The sequence below is a fragment of the Penicillium chrysogenum genome, assembly GCF_028827035.1.
Source record: "Penicillium chrysogenum strain IBT 35668 chromosome Unknown utg000004l_segment0_segment0, whole genome shotgun sequence".
Classification (NCBI taxonomy): Eukaryota; Fungi; Ascomycota; class Eurotiomycetes; order Eurotiales; family Aspergillaceae; genus Penicillium; species Penicillium chrysogenum.
Genome location: NW_026622752.1, coordinates 5,081,327 through 5,097,004, shown reverse-complemented (window position 1 = coordinate 5,097,004; position 15,678 = coordinate 5,081,327). Strand labels below are relative to the sequence as shown.

The following is a 15,678-nucleotide window of genomic DNA, read 5'->3' as shown; positions in this document are numbered from 1 at the left end:
CTCTTATAGTTCAATTGAATATATTTAAATAATCATATCTCTAAATTGCCTTGAATATCTCTATTGTTCCCCCTATTGTGTCTCCGACACGTTTTCAAGTGAGGCGTTTGGATCACCTGATTGGTCCTGTCACGTGAATATACCGATAAGCAAAAAAAGAACGAAAGAACGTTGGAGACATGCATCTCATCGCGCATTGGATTTTTGGACTTGCAGATCTCTGCTAGCTTGGAAATCTTCATGAACATTCGGTGACCTTTAATTGCCCCCTCTCGAGGTTCGGTGGTGAATCATTTTATCTTTAGCCCACCATGATGTCCCAGGTATGTCACTGTCCCACTAACCTCGAGAGAGCTACTTACTGACGTGGATTTAGTGCTCTGCCGAGCTCTGTATGCTCTTGATCGAAGACAACTTTGGAGAGCTCTTTGCCGTGAGTCATCTTGTGCAGACTCTCTGACTTGTCGTGCTTCTTTGCGACAGCGGGGAAGGAACCGGACTGACTAGTCATCTTTTCGCAGCGCATCTTTACTGTCCTTCAACGTTACGAAAGACTGACTCTCCCTCGGTTAAAATTCTATGCTCGCTTGACTGATCGCCAATTGCATCATGGCCTTTCCGCCATGATCCAGCACCACTTGATATATCACTTCACTTCCCTCGATGACGGCAATACCTACTACGAAGCGAATCCACAAGCCGCGTACTCCCTCGTGCGGTCTGGAAAAATTCTCCAACTTGTTGAAAATCGACTAGGAGAATATGCGGCCCAGGTCTTAGAAGCAATCATGATGCTCGGCCACTCCTCGATCGCGCACCTCGAGACGCTTCCCGAACTTAAGTCCAAGAAGCAGCGCATTCCGAATGGTGTCCACCATGATGGAATTAAGGCCGAGGGAGAGGAGGAAGTGGAAGAGGATTCCGCTGCTCCTAACGGCGATCATGCTGAGAGCGAGGAACCGGCACATCTTCACCCCACCTTGAAGAGTCTTGCCTCCCACGGATACATCCATCGCCTTCGAGAGGCACACTTCCAAAGCCCAAACGACAACTGGCTAAATGCTTCCCGAATCGTCGCATCAAGGCCAGATGTCAAACAAATGAAGGGCAAACAGCAAGCGGCAGAGATCGAGCAAAAGGCGAAGGATATGGTCAAGGAAAAAACTGAAGGAGATCTGAGCCGGGGCCTCATATACAACGGCATCCCCCGGGGCGCCAAACGAAAACGCAATCACGGCAACTCGGGGTCCAGTAACCCGGCGCCGAATGGCACCAACGGCGTCAACGGAGACCACGTAGACGACGAGGTGGAAGAGGGCAATGATTGGTCCGATGATGAAGATGACGTTGATTCAATCCCAATGGATGTAAGCTCCTTTCTGTTTTTCTTTTTCCCTTGCTGCGGCTTCGAATCAATCACTAATACTTACCCCAGTCTAACCTTATCGTTCGGGTGAACTACGAGAAACTCGACGTGGCGCTTCGAAACACGCGGTTCCTTGAGCTTGCTGAGCAAGACGCACCTTCCGCCTCAGTCGAGATTTACGACTGTCTACTTCGGCGCATTGAATACCAAACACCCCGCTGCCGAGACACTTTTGAGATCCCTCGCGAAGGAGAAGAAGGCGAACAATACTCTGTCCCAATCCAACTGAGCTCAATCGTCGAAGACGTTGACCCGCACCTGGATCTTGCAGGATGTATTGGCCCAATGGAGCCCTCGACGGTATTGAACCGACGCGGCAAGCGACCATTGGATGATGACACGAATGGCGTGAATGGTGACGAGCATGAAGACGAACCGAGCGGGAAGAACCGCGCCTACGAGATCGACCAGCATCTCAGTATTCTCTCACAACCTCCCTTGAACCTTACCACCAAGCACGTTATCTCCGGCCTTCCTACGTGGCGAGTTGCATTCCGAGGCCTGGCTCGGAAGCTTCGCCATTTAGAATTGGAACGCATGATTGAATCGCGGTATGGAGATGTGGCACTGCGGGTGGTCCGCGTCCTGCATGCCAAGGGCAAGCTCGACGAGAAACGGCTCCAGGAAATCAGTCTCTTGCCATTCAAGGACCTGCGCCAGACACTTGCTAGCATGCAAACTGGAGGGTTCGTTGATCTGCAGGAAGTGCCGCGTGACGCGCAGCGTCAGCCTTCCAAGACAATCTACTTGTGGTACTATGATCCGGATCGCGTGTGCAGCAGCATTCTGGAGGATACATACAAAGCCATGTCGCGGTGCCTGCAACGTATCAAGTTCGAACGTAGCCGCGAGAGAGATTTCCTTGAAAAGACAGAACGAACTGACGTCAAGGGCCACGAGGAAGAATTCCTCTCCGAGGCCGAATTAGAACATCTTCGCAACTGGAAGGCTAAGGAAGCTTTGCTGCTGGCTGAGGTATCTCGATTAGATGATATGGTTGCTGTTTTCCGTGATTATTGATTTGCTACGTTCATATCATTGGAGGCTGGGAAGTAATTGGGGTTGCATAAATCTGTACAGGCGCATGAGCGACGAATTGATACAAATGACACCTACGTGCTTATTTTTGCGGTCTATTGGACATAGTACGTAGCTATGCTTCTCCCTTTGGGTCGTAGATGCGCCTTCGAGTCTCCCGTAGTCTCTAGGCCTTGCCCACGAAGTCTGCGAGGACAAACCAGCATAGGCTTGGCCTCTGCACCTCATACAGCCACAATAGGAATGAATACATCTCCCAGATGCAAGAAACACATATTCGTCTGTATGTAACACTAAGTACGGGATCATTCAGCGTTTGTCCAATATTATGCCAACAAGAAGCTATGATTACCTTCCAAATGACCCATGTCTGGTATCTGGTGCAATGCTCCTTTTGTTCTGTGTTTCTATCTTTTCGCCAGAGACAAAGCAACAAAGATGTATAACCTCTAGGTTGCACAGTGATCGGCAGCCTGGCGTCATATGGCTACGGCAGTGTATAGCCGCCAGTGCGCCAAGTCGTATTTTGCTAGCAGCACATTTCATAAAGCTAGTACATGTGTATTTTATTAACCATAGACATTGATGGAAATTGACACTATAGAAATGAAATATTGTAGAGGTTGAGATATCAAAGGTTATATAAGGAAGTTCCCTTTTATAGATTAAGCCTCTTTTTTGGCCCATTTCTACTATCTACCAAATGAATTAAGGAGGGAGAGAAGATATCTATACAACTAAGTTAGCCCCCCAATCTGTAGGTAATAGTAAACTGGCAGTATGACAGTCAAAATTCAATAGGAAAAAGTACCATATGGCGCACTGGCTATACACTGCCGTAATATGGCTTGAAAGCCATTGGATCATTTAGCCAAGAATATACAAGACTAACGTTGAATACTTTACCGTAGGCAGCAGGGAAAGGGGAAGAAATAACAAGAAGAATGTATTAATAGAGACAGGATGGTGCATTGTTTAGGCAGTAATTTAAGGACATCAAAAAGCTGTGTTAGGGAGTATAAATCAAAAACAAAACAGAAACGACTAGTCAAAGCAGGAGAAACCAGAAGTGTCTGTTTATTCAAGGTACAACAAGCCCCTACGTCAGCCCTATTGCCAAAATCGCCCTGCAAATAACTAATGACGCTGGCGCGACGCCGGTGGCTGAATTCCCTGCACCTTTTTATACCTTGCCATACCTTGTCCTACAAAATGTCTTTCCTGACGTAAATCCACAGATAAATTTCCATATTTTGCATTAATCTCCCCTTCAATCAACCTCCTATCTACATCGATATCAACATCAACATCCTCTCAAAGATGACCTTCCCGTGGATATACCCCATCCGAGCCGTGCAAGCCCTCTTCGGTGTGATCGTGATAGGCTTGACAGGATATGGTCCGTCGCTTCAGAACAAATTCTCAAAAATCTATGGATACTGACAAGTCTCCAGTGGTTTCAACATTCTACTACAGATGGTCATACTCGGATACCGTCAACTTTCTCCTCTTCCTCGGTTGCTGGACTGCCTTTGTAGCAGTGCCCTACCTCGCCATTACACCAATATGGTTCCCTCGCCTGGCACACCATTATGTGATTCCTGCTGTTGAGATGATTACCATGATCTTCTGGTTTGCCGGGTTCATCGCTATGGGAGCGATGTTGCCCCCACCAAGGTGGTGTCACGGGAGTGTCTGCAGCTCGCTCCAGGCAGCAACGGTATTTGGGGCGTTTGAATGGTGAGATTCTATGTCTTTGTTTTATTTTTAGTTTTATAACAGTATATGTTGTATATGGTCAGAGAGCTAACTGTCATTGGTGTCGCATATAGGGTGCTTTTCGCAGTGACCAGCTATTTCGCGATTGTCGATCTTATGCACCACCGCCGCGGTGGAGCGAAACCACATACGAATGTGCAGATGGGAGTCTGAAGTGTTTGTTTTCATGATCAGCCTGAAATTATTTGAGGCTATCCGATTGGAAATTTGTTGATATTTTTCTTGTTTTTTTTTTTCTCTTGTTTTTTAATGATTTGGACGTCTTGAATATGCTTTGAATGTTCTCATAGTCATGGTGTTTGGATGCGATACCCTTTGCTAGCGACCTTATGGAATTCTTCTTTTAATTAACCTCTATTTCTTCTTCCAGGGACCGGATGGGATCTATTTAAAGAATTCAAAGATCAGAGGTGTAGGGAATGTCATTCTTATGACTCCAAGGTATCAGGTTATCTCCGCAAACGGCATCCCGATTCGGCCAAGCCCCGGGCTTGCCAAGTATGTGGCTACGGAATTAATTAATTACTGATCTTTATTTCCATATGAAGTCTTCAAAGACTGGAGACTGGAGGATTAGGTATGGAGTATATAGTATGAAAAAGATGTGTTGCATACATATATATATGTAGTCTATATACAATGTGCCCGTGGACATTAGCTTTGCCAGTGATATGCTACGGCAATGCATGATAGCATCAGTATACAGCGACTGGCACAATAACCTTGGAAAGTCTAGACTAGAACGAGAACAGAATATCAAATAAAATAGATACAAAATATACAAAATATCTGCTATAGGGGGCAAAGAGAGTCGCCACCGAGGAAAACTCTTTCCCGGCAAATTGGCCCACTCCAGGTGGTATCGGGCAAAGAGAAAATTTGATAAAAGTCAGATTAGAATAATAGAATAGAATAAGATGAGCATAGATATATAGATAAATCGAATCCCATCTTCCCCTCAGATTCTCCTTTTCTTTTACATAACATATATTTCCCCTCAAAAAGGTGTTCGGACGTGATAGTCGCTCCACCGAGGGAAAAGCCTGTCTTCGGAATTGGATTGAAGTGGATCCTCGCAGTCTCAGATCCTTTCTTCCTCCTCTTTATCTTCCGTCCTGGGGCTGTTCCCTTTACACAGCAGACAATGGCCGAGTCAAAGGAAAAGAAGAGCGCTGAAATGCCTGTGCAAGTCCAGGCACAGAGCCCGGCCTATGATATCGACTACGAGAAGCATGGCGCTCAGCGCGAGGCAAACCCGCTGCCGGATCTCAAGCGGAAGCTGAAGAGCAGACATCTACAGATGATTGCCATTGGTGCGTTGGATGGTATCATCGACCAGGACTATTCGGACTAACGGTCTTCGAAGGCGGCACAATAGGTACCGGTTTATTCATTGGTAGCGGCACCGCTATTGCTCACGCAGGCCCCGTGGGCGCTCTCATCGCCTATATTTTCGTCGGAACAATCGTGTATTCGGTCATGACCGCTCTCGGAGAGATTGCAACATATATCCCGATTCCCGGTGCCTTCACCTCGTACGCTGCTCGCCTAATCGACCCAAGTCTGGGCTTTGCTATGGGTTGGATCTATTGGTTTTCATGGGCATCAACATTTGCGCTGGAGTTGACCGCAACCGGTTTGATCATTCAGTTCTGGGATAGTACTATTCCGATCTCTATCTTCATCGCCGTCTTCTGGGTCGTGATTATTATTTTCAACTTGATGCCCGTGGCCTTCTACGGTGAAATCGAGTTTTGGTTCGCGAGTATCAAGGTTATTACCGTGATTGGCTTCATGATCTTCTCGATCTGTATGAATGCCGGCGTTGGTAAGGAAGGGTATATCGGGTTCCGGTACTGGGTGGACCCTGGCCCGTTCGTCCCTTACTTGATTGAAGGGAACGATTCGTTAGCTAAATTTGTCGGATTCTGGTCGACGCTTATTCAGGCCGGGTTCTCCTACCAGGGAACTGAACTGGTTGGTATTGCAGCCGGTGAGACCGAAAACCCTCGCAAGACCGTCCCATCTGCCATCCGCAAAACCTTTTTCCGTATCGTCTTCTTCTTCATCCTGACGATCTTCTTCCTCGGAATTGTCGTGCCCTCGAGCGACCCCGGTCTATTAGCGAGCGAGGGAGATGGTGCTGCTGCTCAGAACGCTAATGCTTCGCCGTTCGTCATCGCCGCCAACCGTGCCGGCGTCATGGCTCTCCCCGGTATCATCAACGCTGTGCTTCTGACTGTGGTGCTTTCGGCAGCCAACTCCAACGTCTACAGCGGGAGCCGTATCCTAGTCGGTCTGGCTCAGGAAGGTTTCGCGCCTCATTGGTTCAAGATCACCAGCAAGCGTGGTGTCCCTTACTACAGTGTGCTCTTCACAGCGGCCTTTGGTCTGCTCGGATTCTTGAATGTCTCTGACGCAGGCAGCACGGTGTTCACTTGGTTGCTCCAGATCTCTGGTGTGGCTGGTTTCATCACCTGGTCTTCACTGAACGCCTGCCACCTCGCCTTCCAGCGGGCGCTTAAGGCTCGTAATATCTCTCGGGATATCCTGCCCTACAAGGCCCTCTGGCAGCCCTGGTTCTCGTGGTATGGTCTGTTTTTCAACTGTTTGATCATCCTCACCCAGGGATTCACCTCCTTCATCCCACACTTCCAAGTTAAAGAGTTCTTCATCAGCTACCTGAGCTTGATTTTATTCGTGGTGCTATATGCGGGGCACAAGATCATCTACCGCCCCGCCTTTATTAAGCCCATTGAGGCTGACCTGGATACCGGCCGTACCACTGCTGATAATGAGACATGGGAAACTATTGAGCCAACTACATGGTATGGAAAAGCCTGGAAGTGGATTTGTGGGTAATTAGAGAGATTTTTGATCTCAGATGTATATATATTTTATTTCTTTGCATATTTTATAGGCGTTGTCTTTTACTTCGAAGGCATATATACTCCACAATACACTTTATTATATCTTAATATCCTAAATACACTATAAACATTCTTAAACATGTGTGATCTCGGTCCATGTGAAAATTAGTGCATGTGAGTTGTTCAACAAATGACGTGGGATATGTAAGCAGGGCTCCACTATTGTCGGTACCTGAGATACTATGTGAAGCACCACTCTGTGGCAAGTACCCCCCAAAAACAGCCGAGGTCCCCTGATCGGCTCATGTCTTTGATGTCCGAAAAGAGTTGGTCGCTCCGGCTTTCATGGAACTCCAGTTTTCTCCCCCACACTCTTTGCCCCCTTTAATATCCCGGATCACTCGGGCCTTTCTTTCTTTCTTTTCTTTCTTATTCGCATAGATCTTGGTTCGTCGGCCTACTGTTTATTTTCATTCCCTCGCTGACCATAGATCGCTGGCGCGACAGACATGTTCTTCTCATCACCTCCCCATTTGGCTAAGGCCGAGGAGCTTAAGCAAGCGCCTCCAAAGGGCGTAGCTTACTCTGTCGCCATTCCTGGCTCTGAACAGCCCGGCAGAAGTCGGGTATACCGAGCATGGAATGCGCAGAAGGAACTTTTGACGACACTGGACTCCCAGGTACAGAGGCTCAGCCAATGCCAGAATATCTTAATACTGACCAATTCTAGGTCACCACGGCCCATGATATGTTCGAATCGACCGCCAACCGCCAGCCCAAGAACCACTGCCTCGGTTGGCGTCCGTATAACTCCACGACCAAGTCCTTCGATCCATACCAGTGGCTCACTTACGAGACTGTGCAGAAGAGACGCGCTGCGTTCGGTGCTGGTCTAGTAGAGCTGCACCACAAGCACGACTGCCATCGCTCCGGCCAGTATGGTGTTGGTCTCTGGTCCCAGAACCGACCGGAATGGCAGATTACCGGTGAGTTGTGCTGTGAGGGCGAAGAATTCAAGAGATAAAACGCTAAATCGAAACTATGTACAGATTTGGCTTGCATTTCCCAATCTCTTTACTCCGTCTCGATCTACGACGTCCTGTCCCCAGACGCTACCGAATATATTATCAACCACGCTGAGCTCAGCTGTGTTGTCACCTCTCTACCCCATATCCCAACGCTCCTCAAGCTCAAGCCTTCTCTCCCGAACCTGAAGATCATCATCAGTTTGGACCCATTAGATGGCGGTGAGCAGGATGGTCACTCCAAGCGTGCCCTTATCGAGTCCATGGCCGCGGGTCAGGGCCTGGCGATCTACACTATGGATCAGGTTGAGGAGCTGGGCTTGGCCTCAAAGCGCGAGTACAATGCCCCTTCTGCTTCGGACATTGTCACTATCAACTATACCTCCGGAACGACCGGTCCCCCTAAGGGTGTTGTTCTGACGCATGGCAATGCCGTGGCGGCCACGTCCTGCGGTTTGATCACTGTCGGCCAATCCCGAGGTGATACGATGGTCTCTTATCTGCCGCTGGCCCATATTTATGCCCGTCTGGCCGAGCACACTGCTTTCTGGGGTGGTGCCCGGATTGGTTATTTCCACGGGAACATTGTGGAGTTGGTCGATGATTTGAAGTTGTTGAAACCCACTGGTTTCATGTCTGTTCCTCGTCTTTACAGTCGGTTTGGTAGCGCAATCCGTTCTGCGACAGTTGAGCAGCCTGGTTTCAAGGGCGCTCTTTCACGACACATCATTGCGGCCAAGACTGCGAACATGAAGAACCCCGATCCCTCCAAGGCGACAGTCCGGCACGCTGTGTACGATCGCCTGTGGGCTAAGAAGGTGGCTGCCGCTCTCGGTCTGGAGCGAGCCAGGTACATGGTGTCTGGCTCCGCGCCCTTGGACCCGACTCTACATGACTTCCTGCGTGTTGCCACCGGTACCGATATCCTTCAGGGTTACGGCTTGACTGAGTCCTACGCCTCAGCCACCGCCCAGCCGACCTACGATCTGACCTCCGGCAACTGCGGTAGCCTTGCTCCCTGTGTCGAGGCATGCCTGGCCTCTCTGCCAGACATGGAGTACTCCGTGGATGACAAGCCGTTCCCCCGTGGTGAGCTCTTGCTGCGCGGCAACAACATGTTCCGCGAGTACTACAAGAACGAGGAAGAGACCAGCAAGGCCGTCACTGAGGATGGCTGGTTCCGCACCGGCGATGTCTGCACAATCGACGAAAAGGGCCGCTTCATCATCATTGACCGCCGCAAGAACGTACTCAAGCTCGCCCAGGGCGAGTACATCTCCCCGAGCGTCTGGAGGGTGTTGTCCTTGCCGAGCTTGGCTACATCGCCCAGGCTTATGTCCACGGCGACAGCATGCAGACATTCCTAGTTGGCATTTTCGGTGTCGCACCTGACCTCTTCGCTCCGTTTGCCAGCAAGGTTCTGGGCAAGACCATTGCCCCGACCGACTTGGAAGCGATTAAGGAATCTCTGCGCGATGACAAGATCCGCCGTGCTGTGCTCCGGGACCTCGAACGCGTGGCCAAGAAGCACAAGTTTGCTGGCTACGAGAGAATCCGCAACGTCTCTCTCAAGGTGGAGCCATTCACCGTTGAGAACAACTTGCTGACCCCGACGTAAGTTTTTATTTCCACCTTTCCGTAATCCGAGCATTGCTAACATTATCCCCTCCCTTCTATAGTCTCAAGCTCAAGCGTCCCCCTGCTGTCAAGCTTTACCGTTCCCTTCTGGATCAGCTCTACGAACAGGCCACCGAGGAGCAGTCTGCCCCCAAGGCTAAGCTATAATGGCTCCAAATAGTGGCTCCAACACTTATTCTTATTCATTCTTCTTTCCCATCGTGTTCTCACTCTGGTATTTGGCAATTCTTCGCGGGCTCGGTTCAGGCACTGTATATAGAACCAGTCTGTACATTGTAGTATATTGAACATTCTGATTGATTTCTGGTGCGCTAGTGCGCTACTGTCTTGGGTCATTCGTGGCTCGGAGGGACGCTCTCTTTGGTTGTAGGCTCATTAATTTGGCCTGTTTTTATCAAGGTTGTTCTAGTTTGCTTCCTCGCCTCTTCCTCACGGAACTAGACTATATGCACATACTACCTAGCGATTTATTTTTTTATACACTACTTGTCGCTTTCTTCTTCTTCTTCTTCTTCTTCTTCTTCTTTATTTCTTCTTCTGTTAACTTCTACCACTGCGCGTTTACATGACTTCTTAGATTGAAGTCTTCTGCATCCAACTTCGATTACCTGCGTTAGTATGAGTTGTTACGTTCTTTCTACACAACACTGCCATGTATACCCCGACCAAAAATAAATAACCAGTCACCAACCAACCCCGTTGTTAAAATGATACTTAAAGGAAGCAGCAAAAAGCAAAAAGACATGACAAGAGTGGGATTTGAACCCACGCCCCTTTCGAGACACGGAGACAGTTGTATACCATCGGGATCAGGTGGACCTGAACCGTGCGCCTTAGACCAACTCGGCCATCTTGCCAACTTGGATGGGAGAAGCGAGCAGTTTTGGAATTATGAAGGGATTCCATCGCTATGCTGTTCGATTTTGTATCTTTCGATAACAGTTCACATCTATGAATATACCAGCATGTTGTCAGGGTTGAGTATTGATTTTCAGACCTATATAGTAGACATGTCCATATCACCCATCATTGGTCAAGGAGCGATGAAACAGTCTAACTGTATTGAGCGAACGCAGGTAGCAAGCAATGTCGACCATTCTATATATAGCATTCTCATCATGGAGCATCTGCAGAACCTATAATTCGAGGTCTGGTGGGTACTTGTTCGTATAGGGCCATGCTCCCCGGGGCCCTTGAATCCATCGGCATTCCAACATCAGCCTTTTCGGCAGTCTCCCACTTTAACCGCAGTTTCTGCGTATTGCACCTGATTCTTGATCATTTACTTTGCATCGCACCTTGGCTTTTTGGCTTTCTGGTTATATACAGCGCGGATAAATGGCTTCCCACGTCAAGCCCGACATCATTTTGTACGACTTGGCCTGCACCAAGAGCGTCAGCTTCTCTCCCGTTGTCTGGCGCATTCGTCTCATGCTCAATTATAAGAATATCCCTTATAAAACCATCTTCCTCGAGTTTCCAGACATTGAGCCCACGCTTAAGGAACTGTGGGTTACATTTACCTCGTTTTGGGTTTCATTCTACTCCCAATCCCATTCCTTCGCTCCCCTTCATTTCCATGTCTCGATATAAAGCCCGACCTTGCATCATACATGAGAGCAGCCACAAGCTAACCCTAAATTCCTCAGTGGCCTGGTTCCGGTGGAAACCTCATCAGGATCCAAATACACTGTCCCCGCAATCCAACATGTGCCAACCAACACATACATTATGGACTCACTTCCGATCGCGCAGTTTCTAGAATCGACCTACCCAGACCCACCCGTACCACTAACATCAGAACTTGGTCGGGAGATCGAGACCAAGGCACGCGGTGTGCTCGGCAAAGCCATCTACTCGTCAGTGATGCCGCGCGAGATCCGCATCTTGTCGCCGCGCTCGCAGGAATATTTCCGACGCACGCGCGAGGCCTCCCTTGGTCATCGTCTCGAGGATCTGCTTGATGGGGACAAGGAGGACCAGGTCTGGGACGGTGTTAGTGAGGTTTTGGGCGCTGTTGGCGACCTGATACGGACGCACAATGCGGACGGTCCGTTTGTGCTCGGTGCCCGGCCAAGCTACACTGATTTCTTTATTGCTGGGTCCTTTCAGTCTACTAGAGTGGTTGATGAGGGGGTGTTTCAGAGGATCACCAAGTACCCTGGCTATAGGGAGGTTTATGAGGCATGTCTGCCTTACATGGAAAAGAATAATTGATCGTGTAGGACCACGGTGCGGAATACTGTCTATGTATTTATTATTGGCGCTCGGCCGATATTCATAGAACCACGCAGTATAATGCAAGTTGTGATGTGCTCTGTTGTCCACGCGATGTCTTTGGTGGTTTAATTATATATGTTGGTGCACTGATAGGCTTGCAATAATATATATTGACGATAAACCCCACCAACTAACCGAAGGTGTTGATACTTAAGGAGAATGAAGTGATGCGATTCGGTCTGACTTATACTACTTAAGCACTTGACAAGTGAAGTTCAAGTATAATGAATAGTATGATCAGGTGCGCAGCGAGCCCTAATCTAGGCTTTCCTTTCATGAATCCAAAACTGTTCACTTCTCCCATCCAAGTTGGCAAGATGGCCGAGTTGGTCTAAGGCGCACGGTTCAGGTCCACCTGATCCCGATGGTATACAACCGTCTCCGTGTCTCGAAAGGGGCGTGGGTTCAAATCCCACTCTTGTCATGTCTTTTTTGCTTTTTGTCCATAATTATGGCCCGGGATGATTCCTATAACTCCTTTTTTTTTCCGTTCGGAGAAGACTACCCAAGAAGGCCACTAAAAAGACTACATGGCTGACATTTCTTATAGTTGTTGGCAGGCGGTATATCTAGGTACAAAGGTTTAGCCCAATATTTCAGAGGTCCCACTGTACATGGCTAGTTTTATCTATAAAAATCAAACAACATCGATAAGAATGGGTAGAATAACGAGGAGAACAAATTTAATTGACAGTGAGAACTAGTGAGTCTAGCCTAGATAAAACATAGGATCTACACAAATTTCATTCATATGTGCAGTTTGGAAGCAAGTTTGATAGACTTAAGACCAGCAAACGCACAGCCCTAAAATTTCATTCAACCACCTATTCACTTCTTCACCAAGACACCAAAAATCACATCAATTGAGCTAAAAAAGGGCCTTGTTTTCAGGCGGAATGGGCAAAAACAAAAAAGTTATTTGATAAGAGTGGGATTCGAACCCACGCCCCTTTCGAGACCAGGAAACTATTGCTAGTTATGGAGTTAAGGTATACCTTAACCTGGCGCCTTGGACCAACTCGGCCATCTTACCAATTGGATGGCAGATACACAAAAGTATGACTACATGAAGGGGCCAACATAATATGTCGAAAAATCTCCATATTCATGAGCGTTCCTTCCAACCTTGCAATTAGATTAGATCTCAGAGAATCAAGGCAAACAGGCATTCATACTCGGATAAGCGCGCTTTCCTCGAGAATAGCGGTCGTATAAGACAGATTGGCCTGTGCAATATCCTGTGGCTGGGAGTCTAAATTACGGAATTGCTATGAATTGCTATATGAGAGCCCGAAAACCAAGCCGAATCCTACGGAACGCTGCATCCTACAGAGAAAAGCACAAGTACAGAGTATACACACCGCAAATTAAACCGGAAACTCCTTAAAGGCTGAAATAGGAACCACAGCTTTAAGCACGTTAAGAACGTATGAATTGGGCGAGATGAACATTTCTGTGCACACTATGAAGACTGAGACGACGGCTGTAAATGAAGCTCTCTGCTTGCCTCGAATGACTATAATGACATCGCAGTTCTCGTTAAAGACATAACCAAAGACAGCTCAGATAATCATAATATAGGTGTATCGGACAATTTCTACGAGACTGTTTGTGACTAATATGATTGCTATGGCGTGTTTTCGGCCATATTGTGAAGTTACGCACCTGATCTCTTGGGGTCTGAAGGTTGCCATATTGGTGGTGTTATGGTATCCCACCGTGCTATCTCTGAAGCCACTTGGTATTTCATTAAACACAGGATGGTGACAGGGCGTCACAAACGGAAAGGACTAAAACTCGTATTTCACATCGACTGGGAAAAGCGCATCGACCAGACAATCCCACGTATACTTAATAAACCGAGGATATGGGAATGGGGTTGATGATCTGACCATTCCCGTATATCTTATGCGAGTCAACCTCCAATCCTGTCTTGCTATAACCTTCGTATCCCAGCGGAAACTTTTCCACAAGATCATGCATTTCTTGTTTCACACTTTATAACCAGTACAGTTAGTTGTAAAGGTTTGGCAACGGGTTTCAGGGAGACTTACATATCCCGGAAGATAAGGTTTCCCGGGTAAAGAGCTGATGAGCATAGATTGAACCTCCTAAATTGCCGCTTGGTCAATTGATTCTATCTCAACTAAAAGATCAAACCTTTTGTGACCCACACGCAGTATAACGCATTTCGATCGTCAAAATCCGTCCGCGGCTCGGATGGAATAAAATGGCGGGCATACTGCTGTATATACGGCTTTCCAATCCTGTGTCTCACAGGCCTCCATGGAGCCAATTCGTCTGTAATCAAGAGGGTACTGTCAGAATAGCTTCAATGCTGTGTGGTATTCTCTGAAACTCACATTCGTGATGCGCGTATGATGAGCACGCATCGAAAATCAGGGGTTTACCAGTGGCACCATCGACCGACGTATTCCCGTCCCACAAGTCTCCATGAACCAAACATGGTTGGATTTGGTTTCCATCTGTTTCCAGTGGTCGTAACAGTCTTGGAATTACTTTTTCCATGATTCCTTCTCTGAGCACGGCCATCTCTTCATCGAAGCCTTGGGCTTCTTCCTCAGCCCTGAAGAACTGCTCGATGCCATTCGAGAAACATTCTTCCCATGTGTCGCACTCGGTGTTGTCCTGAGGAAGTCTACCCTGGTAAGTTGTCACAGGGAAACCGAATTTACCATTCGGGGAGATTCCACTCTTATGTAGTTGAGCCAAGACGGCAGGGAAATCTTGCGCGTCGGGGAGGCGGTTCATCATGGCGTGAAAGCGACAGAGGAAAAAGTGAGTATCGCAATCATTTGCGTAGGTCCCATGCCCTATAGGTTGAGGGGCAATATCAGGCATGGCATTATGGATGGCTGTCATGGAATGGAACTCGCCGTATAGCATCCCTTTGCCGACGTCGCCTTGGGCAACCTATTGCGCCACAGAATAAGTAGGAGTGGGTCCTGGAGAAGACCTGATGCTACTAACCTTCAAAAAGAATGAAACGGCATCCCCGGTGGAAGTAGTGGTTTTAATCTCGGCAGTCCGAGTCCAGTACGAGAGACCACATGAAGAGATGCTGACCACGGTTGATCCCTCGGGGAGCTCTATAGTAACAAACACGGAATTTGGTCAGGGAAGTACAATAACAGAATGAAAAGAGAAATATCTTACGCTTCAAAACGTGATCATCCACAAAAGTGATCACACTTGCGGGTACTGCAATTTCCTGGTCCCAGATGGAAGAATCAGCCATTCTGTAGGGCGTTTCTGACTTCGTCGTCTTTTACTGGCTAAGATTCTCTTAGGGTTGAGGCTTCTTTTATAACTTAAGTTAACATAATAATAGCTGGGGCAGTGTTCTATATTTATTGCCGCTTACAGCCTCCAGGGATCCCATATGCATACTCATCACATTGGTTCCATCACCCTGCATTAGTTGGCCAATTTTAGCCAGGTTAGCGGCGCTAGCGGGCGTGGCGGCGACATGGATGGACACCCGAAATACCTTTTCCCCCGCACTTGAAGTTTTGAAAGTTCCATTTTATTATGCTTATGTGGAGAGGAAGTGGACTATAGGAGGAAAGCTGCTCTTAATCCAACCGAGCGAGATAGGGCT

At 47.9% G+C, this 15,678-nt stretch overlaps 6 protein-coding genes across 6 annotated transcripts; 5 read left to right on the top strand and 1 right to left on the bottom strand.

Moving 5' to 3' along the window:
- Window positions 1-311: 311 nt before the first annotated feature.
- Window positions 312-2,446, top strand: N7489_007890 (uncharacterized protein; the record flags this gene model as incomplete). Its single annotated transcript, XM_056713640.1, has 4 exons — window positions 312-323; window positions 377-433; window positions 522-1,367; window positions 1,436-2,446. The coding sequence occupies 4 exons, from the start codon at window positions 312-314 to the stop codon at window positions 2,444-2,446; spliced, it is 1,926 nt and encodes a 641-aa protein (XP_056567355.1).
- A 1,338-nt stretch (window positions 2,447-3,784) lies between these two features.
- Window positions 3,785-4,396, top strand: N7489_007889 (MARVEL domain-containing protein; the record flags this gene model as incomplete). The annotated part of the gene is made up of 3 exons (XM_056713639.1): window positions 3,785-3,863; window positions 3,919-4,204; window positions 4,297-4,396. The coding sequence occupies 3 exons, from the start codon at window positions 3,785-3,787 to the stop codon at window positions 4,394-4,396; spliced, it is 465 nt and encodes a 154-aa protein (XP_056567354.1).
- A 991-nt stretch (window positions 4,397-5,387) lies between these two features.
- On the top strand, window positions 5,388-7,105 carry N7489_007888 (putative arginine transporter; the record flags this gene model as incomplete). Its single annotated transcript, XM_056713638.1, has 2 exons — window positions 5,388-5,556; window positions 5,610-7,105. 2 exons carry the CDS (start codon window positions 5,388-5,390, stop codon window positions 7,103-7,105), a joined length of 1,665 nt encoding a protein of 554 aa, XP_056567353.1.
- Window positions 7,106-7,622: 517 nt separating this feature from the next.
- On the top strand, window positions 7,623-9,923 carry N7489_007887 (putative AMP-binding enzyme; the record flags this gene model as incomplete). Its single annotated transcript, XM_056713637.1, has 5 exons — window positions 7,623-7,793; window positions 7,844-8,099; window positions 8,163-9,424; window positions 9,469-9,752; window positions 9,818-9,923. The coding sequence occupies 5 exons, from the start codon at window positions 7,623-7,625 to the stop codon at window positions 9,921-9,923; spliced, it is 2,079 nt and encodes a 692-aa protein (XP_056567352.1).
- A 1,191-nt stretch (window positions 9,924-11,114) lies between these two features.
- N7489_007886 (glutathione S-transferase family protein) lies at window positions 11,115-11,993 on the top strand (the record flags this gene model as incomplete). Its single annotated transcript, XM_056713636.1, has 2 exons — window positions 11,115-11,284; window positions 11,426-11,993. 2 exons carry the CDS (start codon window positions 11,115-11,117, stop codon window positions 11,991-11,993), a joined length of 738 nt encoding a protein of 245 aa, XP_056567351.1.
- Window positions 11,994-13,907: 1,914 nt separating this feature from the next.
- N7489_007885 (Fructosamine/Ketosamine-3-kinase) lies at window positions 13,908-15,315 on the bottom strand (the record flags this gene model as incomplete). The annotated part of the gene is made up of 6 exons (XM_056713635.1): window positions 13,908-14,052; window positions 14,111-14,167; window positions 14,231-14,357; window positions 14,420-14,990; window positions 15,048-15,166; window positions 15,234-15,315. 6 exons carry the CDS (start codon window positions 15,313-15,315, stop codon window positions 13,908-13,910), a joined length of 1,101 nt encoding a protein of 366 aa, XP_056567350.1.
- Between the last annotated feature and the right edge of the window lie 363 nt (window positions 15,316-15,678).